Source organism: Neolamprologus multifasciatus, chromosome 11 (assembly GCF_963576455.1).
Source record: "Neolamprologus multifasciatus chromosome 11, fNeoMul1.2, whole genome shotgun sequence".
Lineage (NCBI taxonomy): Eukaryota > Metazoa > Chordata > Actinopteri > Cichliformes > Cichlidae > Neolamprologus > Neolamprologus multifasciatus.
In genome coordinates, this window is record NC_140449.1 from 1,944,526 (window position 1) to 1,963,654 (window position 19,129).

The window sequence follows — 19,129 nt, forward strand, 5'->3', positions numbered from 1 at the left end:
GGCCATACCGAATTACTATCAGAGCTGGCCTACTGGTATTATACAGCTAATATATATATTGTTTAGTATTAAGCTTTGCTTGTTCCATATTCAGTTTTTCAGCAAAACGTGTTTGAGTCCATAAGAAAAGATTCATTCTTATATCTGGAGGAATAAATATATTTCAATAAATATTAACGTTAGCCCACGACTTTGTTCCAGTTTTGAATTTTGGCCCACTGTGTATTTGAGTTTGACACCCCTGACCTAGATGGATGTGTGCACTATACTTGGGTAAACTTCAGTTCAGTTCATTTTTATTTCAAACATTTCAAACATGTGCCTTCACAATCATTACAAAATATCATTCCATTATTTGTTTGAAAAGGAGTAGGCAGAAGTATTTACTTATTTGTCCCTACCCCCACACGTTTTACCTGTCATTCATTTAATTTTTTAGTCTTAAATTAAACAAACAACATATGAAACAAAAGTAAAGCAAAACAAAACAAAACATACATAAATCATAAACTTGACGGGCCATCTATCAGTGAGCCAAACGTTCACCATGCTGACCGTAAAGGTGACTAAAATCCTTCTCTTCATGTGGTCACTTATTAGGAGGATCTACGTAGTTTAACAGGGAAACTGTTCGAGTATTATTGTTATTATTACTGTCAGAGCTGTCAGAGCAACCTCCTATAACTGCCCTCAGCACTTCACTCTCCCTTAGATATTAGAATGCAAATGGACCCGAGGTATTTCCATTCAAAGCCAAACAAGAAACGAGAGGAGGAAAAAAAATCTCCTTTTAGGAGTGTTTGATGTGTGAATTGATGTGAGAATAAAAGAGAGATTTCTCTTTCTTTTTTATCACCGTGCAGTCGTGCTCCTAACAGGGAGAGGGCTTTTCACAAGTGCGTTTGATATACATGAGTAAACACATTTCCCATGCTAATTTTCTGCACCGCGGTTCATCTCTCACCCACCGAGTCCAGGAATAGTAAACTGTTGACCCGGTGACTCCAGATGCCAGACAGGGCCCCGTCCCTGATTGGACTGCACGGTGCTTCAATCAGCTTAATTGGCCAAGACTACGGTATCAGTGAGAGGGGAGAAATGACGGAGGAATGCTGAAATTGGAAGAAAATGAAGAGCTGCGTCGCGCACACCTCATTATGTGTTGATTGACACGTCTGCAGAGGGGGAGGGGGGCGGCGATCTGAGCATCTCAGCGGCGAAAACAAAACAAGCTCAGTCGAGCTTTGATTCTGGCTCCTTTTAGGATTTTGCTTATTAGCTTCTTTTTTTAAGTTGACAGCAGCAGACACACTTTATGCAGTAAGTATATACTTAAACCTAAAATAGTTTTGTGTGTGCAACATGGATTTATGAGGGCTGTTGTCAGTCTGAGCTGCTGTGTGTCTCTAAATACATGCATTTAAATGTGTCAGCAAAAGCGCATTCATGCATTTTCATGAGCGGTTTCAAAGAAGCGCAAATATTGTTTTTAATTTGTAGAACCTCGGTTATAATCAGCTTCTACTTTGCACTTTGGCTAATCCTTTGAGGTACATGTCACCATCACAATCAGAATATTTGACTTCCAAGTCTATGAAAAATTGTCATTCTTACTGACACACATGTGAAAAATTATTCACATTTTCCCCAAAGAAATTCTCGATTTTTAGGGCTTTCTGCAAAATATTGCAGGTGCCACTAGCCAGGCATAGGGTTAGTGTTAACGCCTGCGATGACAGTGTTGCATGGGGCCCAGAATGGCTTCAACAAACTGGCTTCATGCTGCATTATTTGCACAGATCATTTTTTCTTCTTGAGAAAAATTGTCCTTGTTAAATGTATAAAAAATGATAAACAGACGAGCCTAAGTTTATGCAGAATCTCATGGTATTGGTTGCTTTTCTTCTCCTTGTGATGGCCTTGGCAGCAAGAACTGCAGTCAAGCATTTGTGATAATTGGCAATGAGTCTGTTGCATCACCGTGGGGGAATTTTAGTCCACTCGTCTATGCAGAATTCTTTTAATTCAGCCATTCATTTAGGTTTTCTTGAGCCAATCAGAGGTGGATTTGCTGGTGTATTTTGTCCTGCTGCCTAACCAAGACGACCCTGAACTTTAGGGCACAAACTGATGGCCGGAGATTCCCTTCAGGATTTTGTGGTAGAGAGCAGGATTCACGGTTCTTATAATTATGGCAAGTTGTCCATTGTAATCTCACAAACACTAACATGTTTGACTGTTAGTGTCATGTTCTTTTGGGTGGCTGTAGTTCAGCAGGTGGAGCAGGTCATACTGTTTGGAAGGCTGGTGGTTTGATCCCAAATATTCTTGGGCAAGATACTAGCCCCAAGTTACTCTTCAGTGTTTCCATTGGAGTATAAATGTGTGTGAATGTTAGCTGGTAAGCACTGGGATCATCAAGATGCTTTTGTCAAATGTGAGATGAGCATTGTGCATTCACACAAGCACCTGTTATCCATACTTTCAGTGCTTTCGAACTGTTATTCATTCATTGTGCATTCATACTCCGATGGATGCATCGGAGAGCAAGTCAGGGTTAGTATCTTACCCAAGGATATTTGGTATGCAAACTTGGGGAACCGGGGATCGAACCACCAATCAGCAGCTGACCTGCTCCACCTCCTGAGCTACAGCCACCCCACTCTTCCATAAATGTCATTTGTGCCCAATCTCTTACTGCTGAATCATGAACTTGGACCTTAACTGAGGTGAGTCACGTCTCAGATGTTGTTCTTTTGTGACCTCCTGGATGAGCCGTCCATGCTCCTTGGCGTAATGTTGGTAGGCCGGTCACCTGTGAGAAGGTTCACCACTGTTCCAGGGTTCTAGATTTGTAGATAATGGTTCTCACTTTGGTTCAGTGGAGTCCCGAAGCTTCGGAAATGCTTTTGCAACCTTTGTAACCAGTGACATTGTTCATCATCTGGCATGATATGTTGCATTTCGACACATTTTAGTTTACCCTACTTTGTCACACAGGTTATATTTAAGGGATTTATTGATTCAACAGGCCTGGGTGTGGCTAGTGAAGTTACACTCAGCTTTCAAATAAATGGGGTTTAATCACAATAAATTCATGATTGCACAAAGGGTGGAGGGTTGGATAGGGTTTTTTATGCTTTAATAAATGAAACATCACCTTAAACTGTTTTCTTTGTCTAATATTAAAATGTGATGATGATCTGGAACATTGAAGTTTGACAAATATGCAAAAAACGAAGAAATCAAAGCAAGGATGCAGAATGATGTCCCTTGTGGGTGAATGCAGACTAATTTTCGTATAGTAGTGCCCTCTTATTCTGTGCCGTCAGCAGTCCTCTGGCTCAAATTCCCGCCCTTTACAGGAAATAAAAGGAGGCAGCAGCTCCAAGCAGTTCTGCATGTTTGCTGCGATTTCATACACATCTCACACTCCTCCACACTTTCCTTCTGTCGCTTCTTCTCCTTTCTCTGAAGAACTCCCATAATAGCGAATAGACTACCAGCAAAATCAAGCCAGATTGATCAAACATACAATTCATGTGTTGGAAAGGTCGTATTAAAGGTGTAAACACTTCAATATGCTCGCTCGGAGCGGTCAGTGCAGCAGTCCTCAGTAATTCGAGTGGAAGGAAGCACGACTGTGTTCTTGACTGATGGCTCCACATTGATCTTTGGGGTGTTTTTTAGAGGACATGTAAGCTACATGCCTGTTTTCTCTTACACTGGAGGGGAGTCCCAGCACCTGAGTGATGAATAGGTTTTTCCACACCTCTGTGCACTCCACGCCTGCTCGGTGTCATTGCTACAGCAGAAAGATGGAGATTTAGGCGGAGACAAATATCAGGATAATCGTTAAAGCACGATGGAGAAAAAGAGCCCGTCTTGGTCCAGTGTAACGTTTGTAAAGAGTTATGTCAGAGTCCCTTCCCTCTGTTCACCTGTTTTTTGGTTGTTTTCCAGCTCTTCCTGTTCCAGTTGCTGAGAGGTCTGTCCTACATCCATCAGAGGTACATTCTTCACCGTGACCTGAAACCCCAAAACCTCCTCATTAGCGACACTGGAGAGCTGAAACTCGCCGACTTTGGTGAGCAAATTCAGTTTTTTTGTCAGAAATAAGAGTACATGTGAAACTTAGAGATGAGGCAGATTCTCGTGTGGTGGTGAAACAGTTAGTCCAGCATGTATCTGCAGTCATTACTCGTGTTATATGCACACTGCTTGTTTGAGTTCATTATCTTCAGTCTGCTTTTACTCAAGGTTGACCATTAGGGCTGCCACAAATGATTGTTTTGATAGTCGACTAGTCACTGATTATTTTTGTGATTAGTCGACTAATCAGATCATCATCCATTGGACGTAAAACGTACAGCTTATTGCACCAGCCGCATCTGCTCTTATATCATTAGCTATCATCATCATTAACTATCATTAGCTTACAGCTTTAAGTGTTTAAGGTCTGTGCTAACTAAAAATAAAGACAAGATGATAGTTTATTAAATTTTAATGACATTTGCAGATTGTTTCGGTGAAGTTTAATAAACTCCTTGTTATCTAAAATATAACAGCCCAGATAGCAAGGAAACATTGAAACAACGTTGAGTCAATATCAGGCGACGTCATTGAATCAACGTTGAAGTGTGACGTTGACCTAACGTCACTCTTGCACCCTTTTTTAATGTTGAAACAACGTCAGGTTTTGATGTTGAATCAATGTTGAAACCTGACATTGAAACAATGTCAGATTCTGATATTGAAACACTGTTGAGCTATGGTGTTGATTTTCCACCTCTTTCGCACAGTTGCTTTTTATTAAAACAACAGTTAAATCATGACTGGAAATCTACCTTTCTTTATAGGTATTTTAACCAATACTAAACTACTGCATGTTTCCATCAATACTTAAACCACCTAAACACATAATTGTACTTATTCCTCAAATTGGACACCCTTTATAAAAAAAAACAACAACAAATGTCTCACAATGTATCATGTCAATATCAATATCCTAAAATAAGAAAGCATTGCATGTGATGTAACAGAGAAAAAAAATAAACAAAAAAAGGTCAATAGGCATGTTTCGTTTGCTAAATACTTTATTAAAAGACAGTTTCCTATTTACATTTATATGTTTCACAGAAGTTTGTAATTTTTTACTCTGGGATGGGGATGCATGATGTGCGTCCTGCACCACCCATACCCATACGATCTGGGGCGTATCGGAGCCATTTCTGCACTGCTTGTGCAAAGACAAACTCGGACATAGAGTTTGCCCCTAACTGCTGCGTCAGGCCATCTAGGAAAAAAATACACACACAAACAAAAAAAGTGAATTAGAGCACATGAATAAGCTCTTGTTAACTGTCTTCAGCGGGGAGAAAGTATGTAAACTCCTAGGCTGATAAACATGAAAGTCACCAGGCGTAAATCTGCAAACTGCCGCATTTGATTCCCAAAGAGCTATGAGCGGAAAAAGTGATAAGTTTTAGCATGGTGTGCCGTGTAGCCTTTAAAACAAAATAAACATGGGGTCCTCGGGCTGTACAACTACAACCCGAGGACTAAACAAGCCAAAGACCAAAGACTCCATCTCCAGATTAACCGGACATGAAAGTCTTGTTATTAAGAAAGACAAAGTAATATAGCAAAAAAACTGTAAAACTTACCACCATATATGCATTTGCAGAGCGCTGTATCTTTAAATGCCATTTTTTGCTTTGTCTGGTCCTTGGTTTTTTTCCCTGCCCAGTTGAGTACCGAGGCCAGCTCGTTTGTAATGGCATAAGCCATTACACGGCGGACTCGCACCTCCAGTGTGGTCCCTCCAATCAAGGCAAAGCGTCTCACCTATAGACACATTTTAAGAGATGGAATTAGCATGTCTCATGTCTTAAATGTGTATGCAAGTGCATGTGTGTTTAATCAACAGGCCGTTGTTATGTATTTAAATCACATCTGACAGCTATTACACTTTATAGTTACAAAGTGTACATAACCTTTATATACTTACCATTGCCTTATTTGCCTCTTATGATTGAAGAGCTGCCTCTGCATTGTTTAGCTCCTCAATGTTGTGCAAGGGCAAATCCAGAGGCAGTACCCCAGCATCTACCGATTCATTGCAGCAGGGATGGCGGATGGCTCTGACCTCCTCACGGAGTTCGTTAACAGCTGTCGTCAGGTCTGACAGCATAGCTAATATCTTTTGTGAGGTCGCATCTGTTTAAAAAAACAATTCCAGAAAGATTAATGGCTTAAGCAGTGAGAGGCGAAAAACTAATAAATAAATAATAAAACGCAGTTTACGTGTGGACAAAAGGTGCAAACGCAAGGTAGGTGAGCGTGCAACGTAAAGTTAGGTGAGCGTGCAACGTAAAGTTTGAATTGAGTGCGAATCGAAGCGGGTGCGCTCCAATCATTTAAAGTAACAAAGTCATTGAACACATTTATACAGTTACCTTTACGTTTATCAATCATATATCACAGATTTACAATTTTTTGTAGTACTATGCTAAAAAGCAACTACAGAGCGAAAGTCTGGGTCAAGCGCCGAGGCGACGGCAAGAACAAAGGAACCCTCGAAGCGTTAAGCTAGCTTTGTAAGGGAATATAACGGAAAAGTATGAAACGAAAATGTTTTCTTTGTTGACTTTGTTCGCAGTGCAATTTATTTGTTGCCGGATTGTAAGATGAAAGTAGACACAATTTCGGGCGCCCACATTTTGTCCGAAACGTTACATTAACAAGTTTGTTTGTTTTTTACTGTTATTCAAATGCAACCGTGGAAATAACGAATAGAAGAAAAGTCATTCATTCTTACCTTATATTAATCGTGGTGCAGGCCAGTGCAGTGCATGAACTGATGCCTTCTCCGGTCAATTCAGCTGAGAGTAAATCTAATGTCCCGCTCTACTGTACAAGACAATGGTTACCTGAAGGGATGTACCACTGTGAGAGGGGGGACTATGGAATAGTCCAAGTGGTAGCAGCTTTAATTTCCCGCTCAACCATAAATCAATGGTTTTTCAACGTGATTGTTGTCACCTTGTCAACTATAAATAGATCAACAATCAACGATGACAGAACAACAGTGAATCAATGTTATTTCAATGTCAGTGTCAGGTTTCATCAGTATTTCAATGTTGTTTCAACATTGGTTTTGTGTTGACATTTCAAGCCTGACGATTCTGATGGTTCAGATGGAAAATCAACATCTGTTCAATGTCTCCTTGCTATCTGGGAGGACACCGGAGTAAATTCTCGAGCATCTCACACTTCTGATAATCAGCTGTCTGCTTGATGTTTATTCAGCTGTGTAAAAACTATAACTTTAATCTCAGCCAAACCGATTTACTCAGGAACAAATAAAATACTAAAAAAGCCAAACAATAACATTTTTAAGTTATCTAAGTGACTTATATATCATGTTTAACCTGAGTAGCGAAAGACGGCGGTGGGTTTGAAAATGATTTGCGGGAGTCCGGTGTTCTCACGGCTCTAGTTAGCCTAGCCCCCGGCTAGCTATCGAGCTAGTGGCTAACAGACGTCTCCGAAAACGTCGGAGCGCTTTTGAAAATATGTGGTGTCTTGATAAACTGAGCAGATATTTGAGGTTTACACAGCTACATTCTCGCCTGAAAATATGTTAAATGTTTATTTTGTGACCCAGAAAGAATAATAAGAGTAATATTAAAACTAACTAGCTGCCGCCATTGTTGGAAACTGAGCTGGGCTGCGCTATGAATTCTGGGACAGCTTCTTCTTCTTCTTCGGGGTTTAACGGCAGCTGGCATCCTTGTACATGCAGTGCTGCCATCTTCTGTTTCAGTCCGTTATTACACTCTTAAATCCTACTACTTATTCCTGCGTCTTTTGGGATCTTACAAAACTTCAAACGACGCGTCGACTATTAAATGAGTCGTCGACGATTTTAATAGTCGACGTAATCGTGACTAGTCGACTAATCGTGGCAGCCCGATTGACCATGTTGTTTCATTACTATTAAGATAGGAGCTCTTTAAATTATGTGTCTTAACATTAACTGTTAAACACACCAGAATAAAATAAATAAATTCAGGTTGGAGATTCACGGCTGCTGCTGCTGTGCTCTCCCGAGCTGAACATAGAGGCTGCTTGTCAAAGCTGATGTACAAAAGGAAACTTGCTGTGAGTGGAGCTGATGTTGCGTTTTTCTTCCTACATGAGTTAAATTGTAATTATAATTTGAATTTGGTATCACATGATCACGGTGAACAGGCAGGTGCTTCTGCTGAGCTCCTTCCACTGTGTCACACCCACATTTTAGGATTCTTTGACGTTAGCATCCTGTATAATCATCCTTCAGTGATGCTGAGCGTGCATTTTGTTCTCCCAGCAGCTTCCCAATATTTAGGCATCCTGCTGACTTTTCCTTAAAAGTCCTGAGGAGACAATGGTTCGATTTCTAGCTTCCCCGGCAGTTTACGACTCCAGTATCGTGAGAACAGTGGTTCTCAAAGTGTGTGGCGAGTTCTGACAGGTGGGGCGCAAGTTACCTGGCAAAACGTCATCAGAACTAATGTTTAACATCAGAATCACTTTTACAGCAGAACATAAAATTCACAGCAGTTACGTTAATGATAAGAGCATCTGCTGCATCTGCTGCAAAGCTGCAGCCGTGTGTGTAAGTCGACGGTGTACTGCAAAGTGCGAATATGTGGTCGGGTTCTTTATTGCAGCTGTCGACTTAAACACGCGGCTGCAGCTTTTTGGTTACAGGCTACACACATCAACAACAACAGGACCCAGTTCACTCTGCGTGAAGCTGGCGAGGCGTGATTGTGGATGCCGCTCAGCATTTAAACCAAAATGCTGAATGAAAACACTGAGATTTATTAATAAGTCTCAGACTCTGTGGCCTAGCTGACACTCGACTCCGCACAAACACAGGAGAAAGCCTCACATATCCTCAAAAAGTCTAAACATGTCACAACTGAAGTCATGATCACAACCAGGAGTCAAAGTGGACGAGCTGTGATCAGCGCTGAGATTCGCAGCTCTTTGTGGATTTATCCAACTGCATTGTGCAATATATAGGCAGACGTCACATGAGCTGTCATGGCTGCTCTCCCACCTCATTCCCAGGATAAACCTTGGCTAATGGTGGAGTTTGGCAAGTGTGACTGAAGAGCATCATCAGCTCAAATGCAAAACGACGACTGCTACGTTCAGCCTAACCTAACAGTAAACATGGAAACCACAATCCCCACTGCAGCAGTCAAACACACAGTCCACAGTGTAATCGTTACCATGCAACTGCAACTTTGTTGACAACTGTGTGCATGAGTGCACGACAGAGAGGAGGATGTGTGACGTGTGCGTGGAGGGCTGCAGGGTGGCGTTGCTCTGGGATTTGTTGAGCGAGCATCATCAACTGCAAACAGCCAGGCTCCTGCATATGAAATGTGTGCTTTATGGTATAATATATTAAACTGCGTATCAGATTTAATTACACAGTAACTGGAGGAGCCTTTCCAAGTCATTCCAACCTGTGATAACCTCAGATCTCAACACTAATAAATTAAGAATCAGAAGTTAAATATTGACTACCCTGGGAGTATTTCCACTTGCCATAGAGCATGCACAAGCTCATTCACGGCCCGTCCAGGGTAGGCAGAGAATTTAGCTTTGGTTAATGGCTACAGTGTTTCTATAGTTTCCACCTGTTTTAACAGAAGAACTTTGATGTCAAAATATCTGTGTCATTTGTAACGTTACATCTTCCAGTAATTTAAATCTGTATATTTAGCATGTGGCTAAAAAAAACAGACCCAAATTTAACCAGAGTGCAGACAGTGAAGCTGTCAGGTTACAGGCATGAAAGGATGAGCTCGACAGGCAGCTGTAGCAAAAACAAAATCCAAAATCAGAAAACTAGAAACTAAGGACGAGGAACAAAGACAGTAGGAAACTATACTGGGAAGCTAGAAGCGAGGATGAAGAGGAACAGGGAGGAAACACACAGCACATGGGAGTGGCACGACACGACAAAGGGCGAAGTAAAACCCTTAGTCAAGGGACTAATGAGGGAATGGGAAACACTGCTGGGACTAATAAGACATAAGGAGACAAGAGGGAGCAAAACTAGATACACTGACATAGGACAAGACTTTCAAAGTAAAACAGGAAACACAAGACAATCGCAAAGACGCAGACTGGACCCTGAGACAGAGACGCGACTGACAGGGAAGACAGAGGGAGCATGAGAAAGGCAAAGAGACCAAAATCCTAGGATAACACAAGCAGAACCAAAACCTGTAATCAAGCAATATGACTAAACATACACAAAACACTGGGTCACAGACACATGCACATGACAGAAGCTTCAAAATCCACTATAGATCAAGTTAAATACACCAATTTATTTCAAGTAAGAACATTCTTTGCATTTGCAGTGTTTAGTGTCCGTAACCTGTTTATGTTGCTTTTACTTATGTATGTTAGCCAAACTGTGCAAGACGGGCAGCCACACAGATCATGTAACTGCTACATTTATTTTAGCCCAAAATTGTGTGTGTGTGTGTGTGTGTGTGTGTGTGTGTGTGTGTGTGTGTGTGTGTGTGAGAGTGTGTGTGTGTGTCTCAATTTGTGTGTGTTCTTGAAGTGGCACCATATGGCTTGGATCCACGTTCAGTAAACATTGCCTACATGGTCTGCTGGGCATCCTGGGGGGCAGACAGATTGACAGTCCAGTCCTTCTGTACACCATCCATCCATCCATCCATCCATCCACCCATCCACCCATCCATCCACCCATCCATCCATCCATCCATCCATCCATCCATCCATCCATCCACCCATCCATCCATCAGTCTCTGGTCCAGTATCCCCCATCCACCCACCCATCCTCCAACTCCTTCTAACCCTGTCTCCTCCACTCGTCCATCCCTTCCTCCCTCCCTTTCCTCTGTCCCTCTGCCCAGACAGATGGGGGGAGGGGGAGGGTGGCAGCTTCATCAATAATTCAACCCATGTATTAGAGCTACAACATTACTGTGAAGGAAATGAGAAGGGGAAAATAATGGACAAAATACCAAATGAGCAAGAATGAAAATCCCCGGCCTATTAGTCTGTCGCTGCAGCTCGAGCTCATCAACAAACACGCACAAAACACAGAATCAGCCGATGCCTGAGGGATGCCAGATGAGGAAGGTGAAGGCTGTTCAAGTCTAAGTGTGTGTGTGTGTGTGTGTGTGTGGCTCCCTGTGGTCCCCTGCCTTGGCAGCAGGAATACTAACGGTCGACAGCTGAGGCCTGCGGAGCTGGTTGGGGTAAACGAGACAGACTGGGCCACCGAGTGTCAACAAAGGAGGTGCTGAGAGACACAATAAGAGGTGGCAGAGCACTCAGCAGAGATGAGCCAGAGCGGTGATAGGATCCAGGCTGTAATGAGAAATTGTATTAAGATGTGGGTTAACGTCAGAATAAATCAAACTCTGAGATCTTACTCCCTGATTTTGTTCTTTCTTTCTGATTTTTCCCTCAGCAGTGTTAGAATGATCCATCAGTGGGTCTGCATGTATTGCTTAAAATGTATCTGCAATGCATTTCACTTTTTCAATGGGAAAAAACCCACATTGATGATGTAGAGCAGCGGTCCCCAACCCCCGGGCCGGTACCGGTCCGTGAGTCGTTTGGTACCGGGCCGCGAGAGTTGAGGCTCAGCTATGAAATGTCTGGTTTTCTGGGTTTTTATTGGTTTTCAGCGTTATTTTGTTTTCGTTTTTATCGTTTACTGGGTTTTCCCGGGTCTTTTCACGTGTGTTATGAATAAATCTTCTTTTTTTCGGTACCGGTACTAGTTTTTTTTTTTTTTTTTTGACACTTTTTATTTATTTATTTAGGAACATTTTTATGCAACAAGATAAAAGAAAAAAAAAAGGAAAAGAAAAAAACAAACAATATGAGGTCATGGGAAGATAACATACGCCCGTACATACATCTGCACATCCACATATACATATTTCAGCAAGTCTGCATTACTAATTCTACGCATTAAAGGGTGCTGCCACAAGCTGTAAAGTCCAGCCATTTTCTCCATCGTCTCCTTCCCAAATCTCCTTGCAGTCGCAGAGTGAAAGTCATACATTCCATCAATTTGACGTCTTCAACTATAGAGGTAAAAAGTGTTACTGTGGGAGGGTCTCTACAGAGCCAGCGTTTTGTTATGGCCTTCTTCGCAGAAGCCAAGAGAACTTTCAGAAGATAAACATCATCTGCAACTAAATCGTCTGTAAAATATCCCAGATACAATGAGGTAAATGTACAAGACACATGGAATCCCAACACCTCTGTAATTATCTTTACAACTTCCGTCCAGAAGGGTCGTATGAGTGGGCAGGACCAGAATATATGACCGTAATCAGCCATGTCTTCCCCACAATTCCTCCAGCAAAACGCAGGCGTGGCACTGAATTTAGACTTCTGTTTAGGCGTTATGAAATAGCGTATAATGTTCTTCCAGCAGAAGTCCCGCCACATGTTGGAGTTAGTTGTGGTAAACTGTGTCTCCCAGATCCGTGCCCACCCATCTTCTGTAATCACAATGTCCATTTCTTTTTCCCATTTCTGCTTTATGTAAATCGTTGAGTTCCCTTTGAGTTTAGTCATACATTTGTACAATTTACTTATCAAGGCTCTGTTACTCCCAGAGTCATAAGCATCAATGAAAATATTAACAATCGAGAAGTCTCCACGGACACAGCTCTTCAGTCTTTTGCCAATATAGTCACGGAGTTGCAAGTATCGAAAAAAGTCTTGTTTCTCGAGGTCGTAAGTCTTGCATAGGGTATCAAAAGCCATAATTTTAGATTTTACAATAACCGAACACCCAGCAGTGACTCCATGCCACACCCATTGTTTAAATCTACTATCGTGGGAAGCAGGTAAAAAATCAGGGTCATACGCTGGCCACCTCAGAAGTTTTATCTCTTCCTGGAGTTGTGCCTGCCTGACCACTCCCCTCCATATTTTTAATGTAAAAGTGACCCAGTGGCTGGGCGTCAAGGTATCATCCAAATCAGAAGCTGCGTGACCAAGTCTAGACTGGATTGGCGTGTCCGAGAGAGACATCTCAATCGTCTTCCACCTTGCACAAAAGGATGGGTTACACCAACACACCAAGGACCTCAGCTGAGCAGATAAGTAGTAATCCCTTAATGAAGGTAGAGCCAGGCCCCCTTTTTCTTTCGGCAACTGCAAAGTAGAGAACTTCACCCTTGGTCTTTTGTTAAGCCAAATGAATCTCGAAATCTGTTTATTCCATTCTCTGAATTGCTTCTCTGGAATTTGAATAGGTAAAGCAAGAAAAAGATAGAGTAGTTTGGGAAGAATACTCATTTTAATTATCTGTATCCTGTTGCCAAGGTCGAGAGGGAGCAAGGCCCAAATGTTGAGATCGCTATATATTTCTCTATTAATACGACTATAATTACTATCATACAGTTGTGTCAGATCTCTAGGCAGAAACACTCCTAAATATTTGATAGCAGTTGCCTCCCAATTAAACTTGAATTTTGACAATAGTGTCTGGTCTGGAGAAAAATTAAATGTCAGAACTTGAGTTTTTTTGACATTAAGAACATACCCTGAATACAGACCATATGTTTCCAACATCCCCATTAACACTGGTATACCTGAGCTGGGATCCGTGATTGTCACCAAGACATCATCTGCGTATAAACACACCTTGTACTCGTCCCCTCCTATTACAATCCCTTTCAACGATGTTTCCTGACGTATAGCCTGGGCTAGAGGTTCGATAAACAAGTTGAAGAGGTAGGGGCTTGCTGGACACCCCTGTCTACATCCTCGTTCTAAAAAAATAGTATCGGAGAGGCTACCGTTAATTTTTATTCTGGCAGTAGGGAGAGAATAAAGAGCTTGGAAACATTTTATAAACTCGCTACAGAAACCAAATCTTTTCATCACTAGGAAGAGGAAGTCCCAATTCACTGAATCATACGCTTTTTCAGCATCTAAGCTAAGAATAATTGAGCTTTTTTTCTTATTATTAATGTGTTCGATGATATGTAAAGCTCGCCTAATATTATCGTGGGTTTGTCTATTTTTCAAGAAACCCGTTTGGTCTTCATCAATCAAAGAAGGCATTACAGCATCCATTCTTCGCACCAAAATAGTTGTGTATAGTTTATAATCTGAGTTCAGGACACTTATAGGCCTATAAGATTTGCAGTTTAGTCTATCCTGTCCCCCCTTTGGCAAAACAGATATGAAGGCCTCCTTCCAAGAGGGAGGTACCAGACCTCCTTTCAAAATATAATTAAAACTAGTTTCCAACAGGGGAAGAAGGCTTTCCCTCATGGTTTTGTACCATTCGGCAGGGAACCCGTCGGTACCTGGTGATTTATTGGATTTAAGGCTGGAAATAGCTTTAATTATTTCTTCCCGAGATATTAAGGACGTTAACTTACTATTTGCTTCTCGACCAATTGTAGGCAGGTCTAAGGAATTCAAAAAGTCAGTTATCTTACTTACATCACCCTGAGTAGATTGACTATATAACGATTTGTAATACATTTCAAACACTTTTTGAATTTTATCCAGGTCAGTTACAACATTGTTACCAACTGACTCTCTAATTTTATAAATATTATTTTCAGCTTGCTGTTTTCTAATCCGCCACGCTAACCGCTTCGCCGCCTTAGGCCCCGCCTCATAATACCTCTGTTTCATAAATCTTATGTTTTTCTCTACTTCTTCACTCAATATTTTATCTATCTCCTGCTTAATCTGTCTGATCTGGTGGGTTACTGTAGTATTTTTATCCTTCAGACCTGACTGTTCCAAGGCCATTAATCTATCCTGCAGTTGTAACAATTCTTGTGACTTTTTCTTTTTAAGCATGGTTGACCACGCAATTATTTTTCCTCTGAGGACAGCTTTGGCTGCATCCCACACAATACTGTGATTCGTCTCCCCATTATCATTGTCCTGCAGGTACAAATTAAGATCGGCTATCATTTGTTTCACAAAAGCGGGATCATTTAACATACCGGTATTTAGTCTCCACAAAGTTGTCTTCCGTGTCCCATCCAAATGTAACGTTATATAAAGTCCACTGTGGTCAGAGAAATCTCTTGGACCTATTCTGCAATCTTTTATCCTGTGTAAATCCTTATTAAACATAAAACAGTAATCTATCCTCGAATACACTAAGTGTCGAGCAGAGTAAAAAGTGAATCCTGACGCTGACCCATGGATAGATCGCCACACATCAATAAGTCCTAATTCCGTTAACATTCCTTTAACTCGTTTCCCTCCAGACGTGCTTTTCCTGTCCCTATTATTTGAGTCCAATCGGGGGTTTAACAGTAAATTAAAATCTCCTGCACAAATAAGGGTTCCCACTGTTTCCTTAGAGATCAAATCAAATATCTTCTTAAAGAAGCTTGCGTTGCTTCCTGGGGGTGCATAGACATTTAATAGTGTGACCGCCTTATTCTCTATTCTACCTTTTACTAAAACAAACCTACCTTCCTTATCACTTATATTAGATATATGTTCAAATTTTATTTTATTTGAGATAAGGATAGCTACTCCTCGTTTTTTCCCGGCCCTATACGATGAATAGAATGTATGTCTGAAACCCATCTTTTTTAATTTCTCATGTTCTGCATTGTCTAGATGAGTTTCTTGCCAATATGCCAAATCTACTGCCTCCTTTTTCAACTTGGCAATTAATTTGCTTCTTTTAATAGGGCTATTCAGGCCATTTACATTTAGTGACAGCATTTTATAGAAATTATAAGCCATCAAGTGGATATGTGGAATACAACATAATCAACCCAGACCTCAGAACATCACAACCAGAACTCACTGAACAGCAAACACACCAAACATTAACAAGAGCTTCCAATACAAAGGATATACAAGTGTCCTTTGACATTGAGGGGACTGGCCACAAGGTGGGGCCCCTCATCCGACAAGAGGGGAGTGACCGACAAAAAAGCCAAAAAAGGGCAAAGAATAAGCAAAAACAGTTTCTTATCGCCACTAGAAATAACTTGGTGGTTCTCTAACCATGTCCGTAGGCACCAACCTAAAGAAATATGAATTCTGAGGGATACGAAAGTCAGTGTTCCCGCGGTTAGATTATCAAAACTCTACCGCCAGCTATCTCACCGTTGTCCCGCCATCAGCTGCTCACTCGTCCGCTGGCACTTTTTCTTGCTCCCTCCGGAATGCTTGGAGTTTTTCCCGAACGTGCTGCTGGAAGCCACCCCCGCAGTGTGCTGTCTGCGTTTCCCAAGGAAGTAGCTGCCTTATCGTGTCCTCTGTCATCCTGTTGGTTTGGTTCCCCAAGGTGATCTTACCCACGGCTATTCCCCGCTTTCTTAAATCCTCGGCAGCTTGGGTCGCGGTATTATATAGGACATTGCCTGACGCATAAAACACTCGCATCTTACTTAGTGGTGTCTGGAAGCGGATCCCGCTGTCCTTCAAAGCCTTCTTAACTGGGATATATTCCCGTCTCCTTTTCTGCACTTCCAGGGAGTAGTCATGATCGAAATACACCCGTTTGTTTTGGATATGTACCCCTTTGTTCCATGCCGTGCGGAGAATTTCTTCTTTAACGGAGAACCGGAGGAAGCGCACTATTATTGAGCGTGGTGGGGCGTTCGGAGGTGGTTTTGGTCCCAACGCGCGGTGTGCACGCTCAATGCCGAGGGCACGGTCCGGGCCGAAATCTTCACCTAGGTGTTCTTTGATCAGATTTTCAACAAAGGTAGTCACCGACGAGCCCTCCGAGTTTTCCGGTACACCGTAAATCCGGATGTTTTTGCGCCTAGCGCGGCCCTCCATATCGGACACCTTTTCCTGAAGCGCCCGTTGATTTTCCAACAGCTGCACAAGTGTATCCCTAACACCAATGTCCCAGCGTTCCGAGTCAGCCATGTTGTCCTCGACGTGCTTTAGCCGACCAGTCATCTCCTCTACCTGATCCGCCATCTCGTGTAATCTTTGATTCAATTCCTTAGAGAGTTCGGCCATTTGCTTCTTTATATCCTCCCGAAATTCCGTACCGAATGCTTTGAAGTCACTTTTCAATTCGGTTCGCAATGTAGCCATTTCGGCCACCAGTACGCCACTCACAGCATCCCGAAGCCAACCCAGACCTTCACCTCGGTCGCCATCTTGTCCCGATGCGAGGCTTGCCTCACTAGCCGCGGCGTCCTTCTCCATTTCACAGTCAAGAATGTTTCGTAGCCCGTAACCTCCCTTTTTAGATTTATCCCCACTCATTCTTGCGTCGAAAAATGGCAATGTAGCCCTAATACAGCTCTCGAGTCCGGGGAAACACACGGTTGGTGCCGGAGGTCACTCTCTATGCGGCCATGCGGTACCGGTACTAGTTTTATTTTGTTGTATTTATCCGCGACACCTTAAAGGCCGGTCCGTGAAAATACTGTCGGGCATAAACCGGTCCGTGGCGCAAAAAAGGTTGGAGAGCGCTGATGTAGAGGTCTCAAAACTCACAAAAACCACGTACACGGTTAAGACGAACATGGAACTTTTGTTGTTTGGTTCTGATCACGTTTGTGATCATTTAAAACTACAAATATAAAACTGTGGACATTATTAACTCTCACAGGTATAAGCCATCGTAGAGACTAAACCCAACCTGGATTTAAAGAAACCTTTTACGTGTCCGTGAACTCTGACCGTGCAGGGTTGGCATCATCACAGTGATGACTTAGAGCTCAGGGGTTGAATTCAAAAAGGCCTTTTCTGTGTAATAAGGATTTATCCAATTTGTGGCATTTCAGTTGCACCGTTATCAGAAATCAGTGCAGTATTGTAGATGCACTGGCCGTGTGTTGTGCAGGATGATTTAGCGTGCTGAGCAGAAGCAGGAAATATGATTCCTCATCAGCTACAGTGGCCAGAGCTTCACGTCCAGGCTGCCGGTTGTCAGGCTGATCCAGATGCTCCCCTCTGCTCCGCTGTGGGTTTACTCACTTTTTAATGAGCTACACAAACAACCACCTCATAAATGAGGCTTTGAGGAGTCCACATGTTTCATATCAGGGACACAGCTAATTGAGGCCAATGAAGCATTGGAGGGGGTGATTTGTGTTGTTTGTGGAGCTGTAAAGACCATAATCTGCTTTCCAATGTGAACACACACACATATCCTGTTACAGTTACTCCTATAAACCTATAAACTGAGTGGACGTGCCAGTTCTACAAACACTTTCCCTGTTGGTTAATTTAGAAATGAAACTTCAGTGGAAGTGGATTAGTTAGTTAATCTTGATAGAATATCCCAGTTAAACAGGGAATTAGAAAGAATGGGATAATTAAAAAGCCTTTTAAAAAAACAAACATTTTGTGATTTAAAAATTAAGGTGCTGTTCCTACATTTCCAAGTACTCATGCCTTTTCATTTTCAGACTATATTCTGGGATTGTTTTTTCATTTCTTTAAAGTATGTGTTACACAAGGAACATAATAGGATGGGCTCTTTGGCATAAACTTTAAAAGATGTTGAGTATAGGTTAACAACTGATGCTAGCAGATTTGTTTAGCTCAAACCATTTACAGTTGTTACGAAGGGGGAAATTAGCAATAGAAAGCCACACTATAAAATAAACACTACCGGTCCAAGATTGTTCCTGTTTTTTGTTGAAAATGATGCAGTTTAATGTCTCATTTCAGAGAGTTTAATGTCTCTGACATGAAAGCATAGACGACAAAACCAAATGGAGTTAAAAATAAAAACATGGGATCAATTTATAGACTGAAATGTTTTCTAAATGTGTGACTCAACAAAGGACACGCCTTTGACAGATATAACAGCTGAGAATAGAAATCAAATATTCTTCAAGCTCTTCCCACATCTGTTGCTGAAGTTCCCACAGATGTGTGCCACTTGTAAATTGCTTTGCTGGACCTCTGGACCAGTTCATCTCTGGGATTGACTCAACTTCTTCTGTCCAGTTCATCCCAAACCAGCTCGATGGGGTCTGGAGACTGTGTTGGACACTTCATGTTTTCAAGCTCATCATCTCGTCCTTTTTTCCTGAGGTAGTGCTGGCAGCGCTTGGACTTATGTTTTGCATCATTA

At 41.9% G+C, this 19,129-nt stretch overlaps 1 protein-coding gene and 1 long non-coding RNA gene across 8 annotated transcripts in view; one reads left to right on the top strand and one right to left on the bottom strand.

Moving 5' to 3' along the window:
- Positions 1–19,129, top strand: part of cdk14 (cyclin dependent kinase 14) — a 267,760-nt gene that overhangs the window by 124,759 nt on the left and 123,872 nt on the right. For all 6 annotated transcript variants that reach the window (XM_085176729.1, XM_085176730.1, XM_085176731.1 and 3 more), the window contains one exon: positions 3,964–4,087. In XM_085176729.1, coding sequence (XP_085032855.1) covers positions 3,964–4,087 — 124 coding nt within the window. The remainder of the gene's footprint in view (positions 1–3,963; positions 4,088–19,129) is intronic.
- On the bottom strand, positions 5,173–7,251 carry LOC146507557 (uncharacterized). Of its 2 annotated transcripts, XR_014876762.1 has the most exons (4): positions 6,821–7,251; positions 6,011–6,219; positions 5,667–5,847; positions 5,173–5,296 (listed from the first exon to the last, which is right to left on the bottom strand). It is a non-coding gene; the product is annotated as an uncharacterized LOC146507557 (long non-coding RNA). The 2 variants fall into 2 exon arrangements; XR_014876761.1 differs by lacking the exon at positions 6,821–7,251 and having other exon boundaries at positions 6,011–6,407.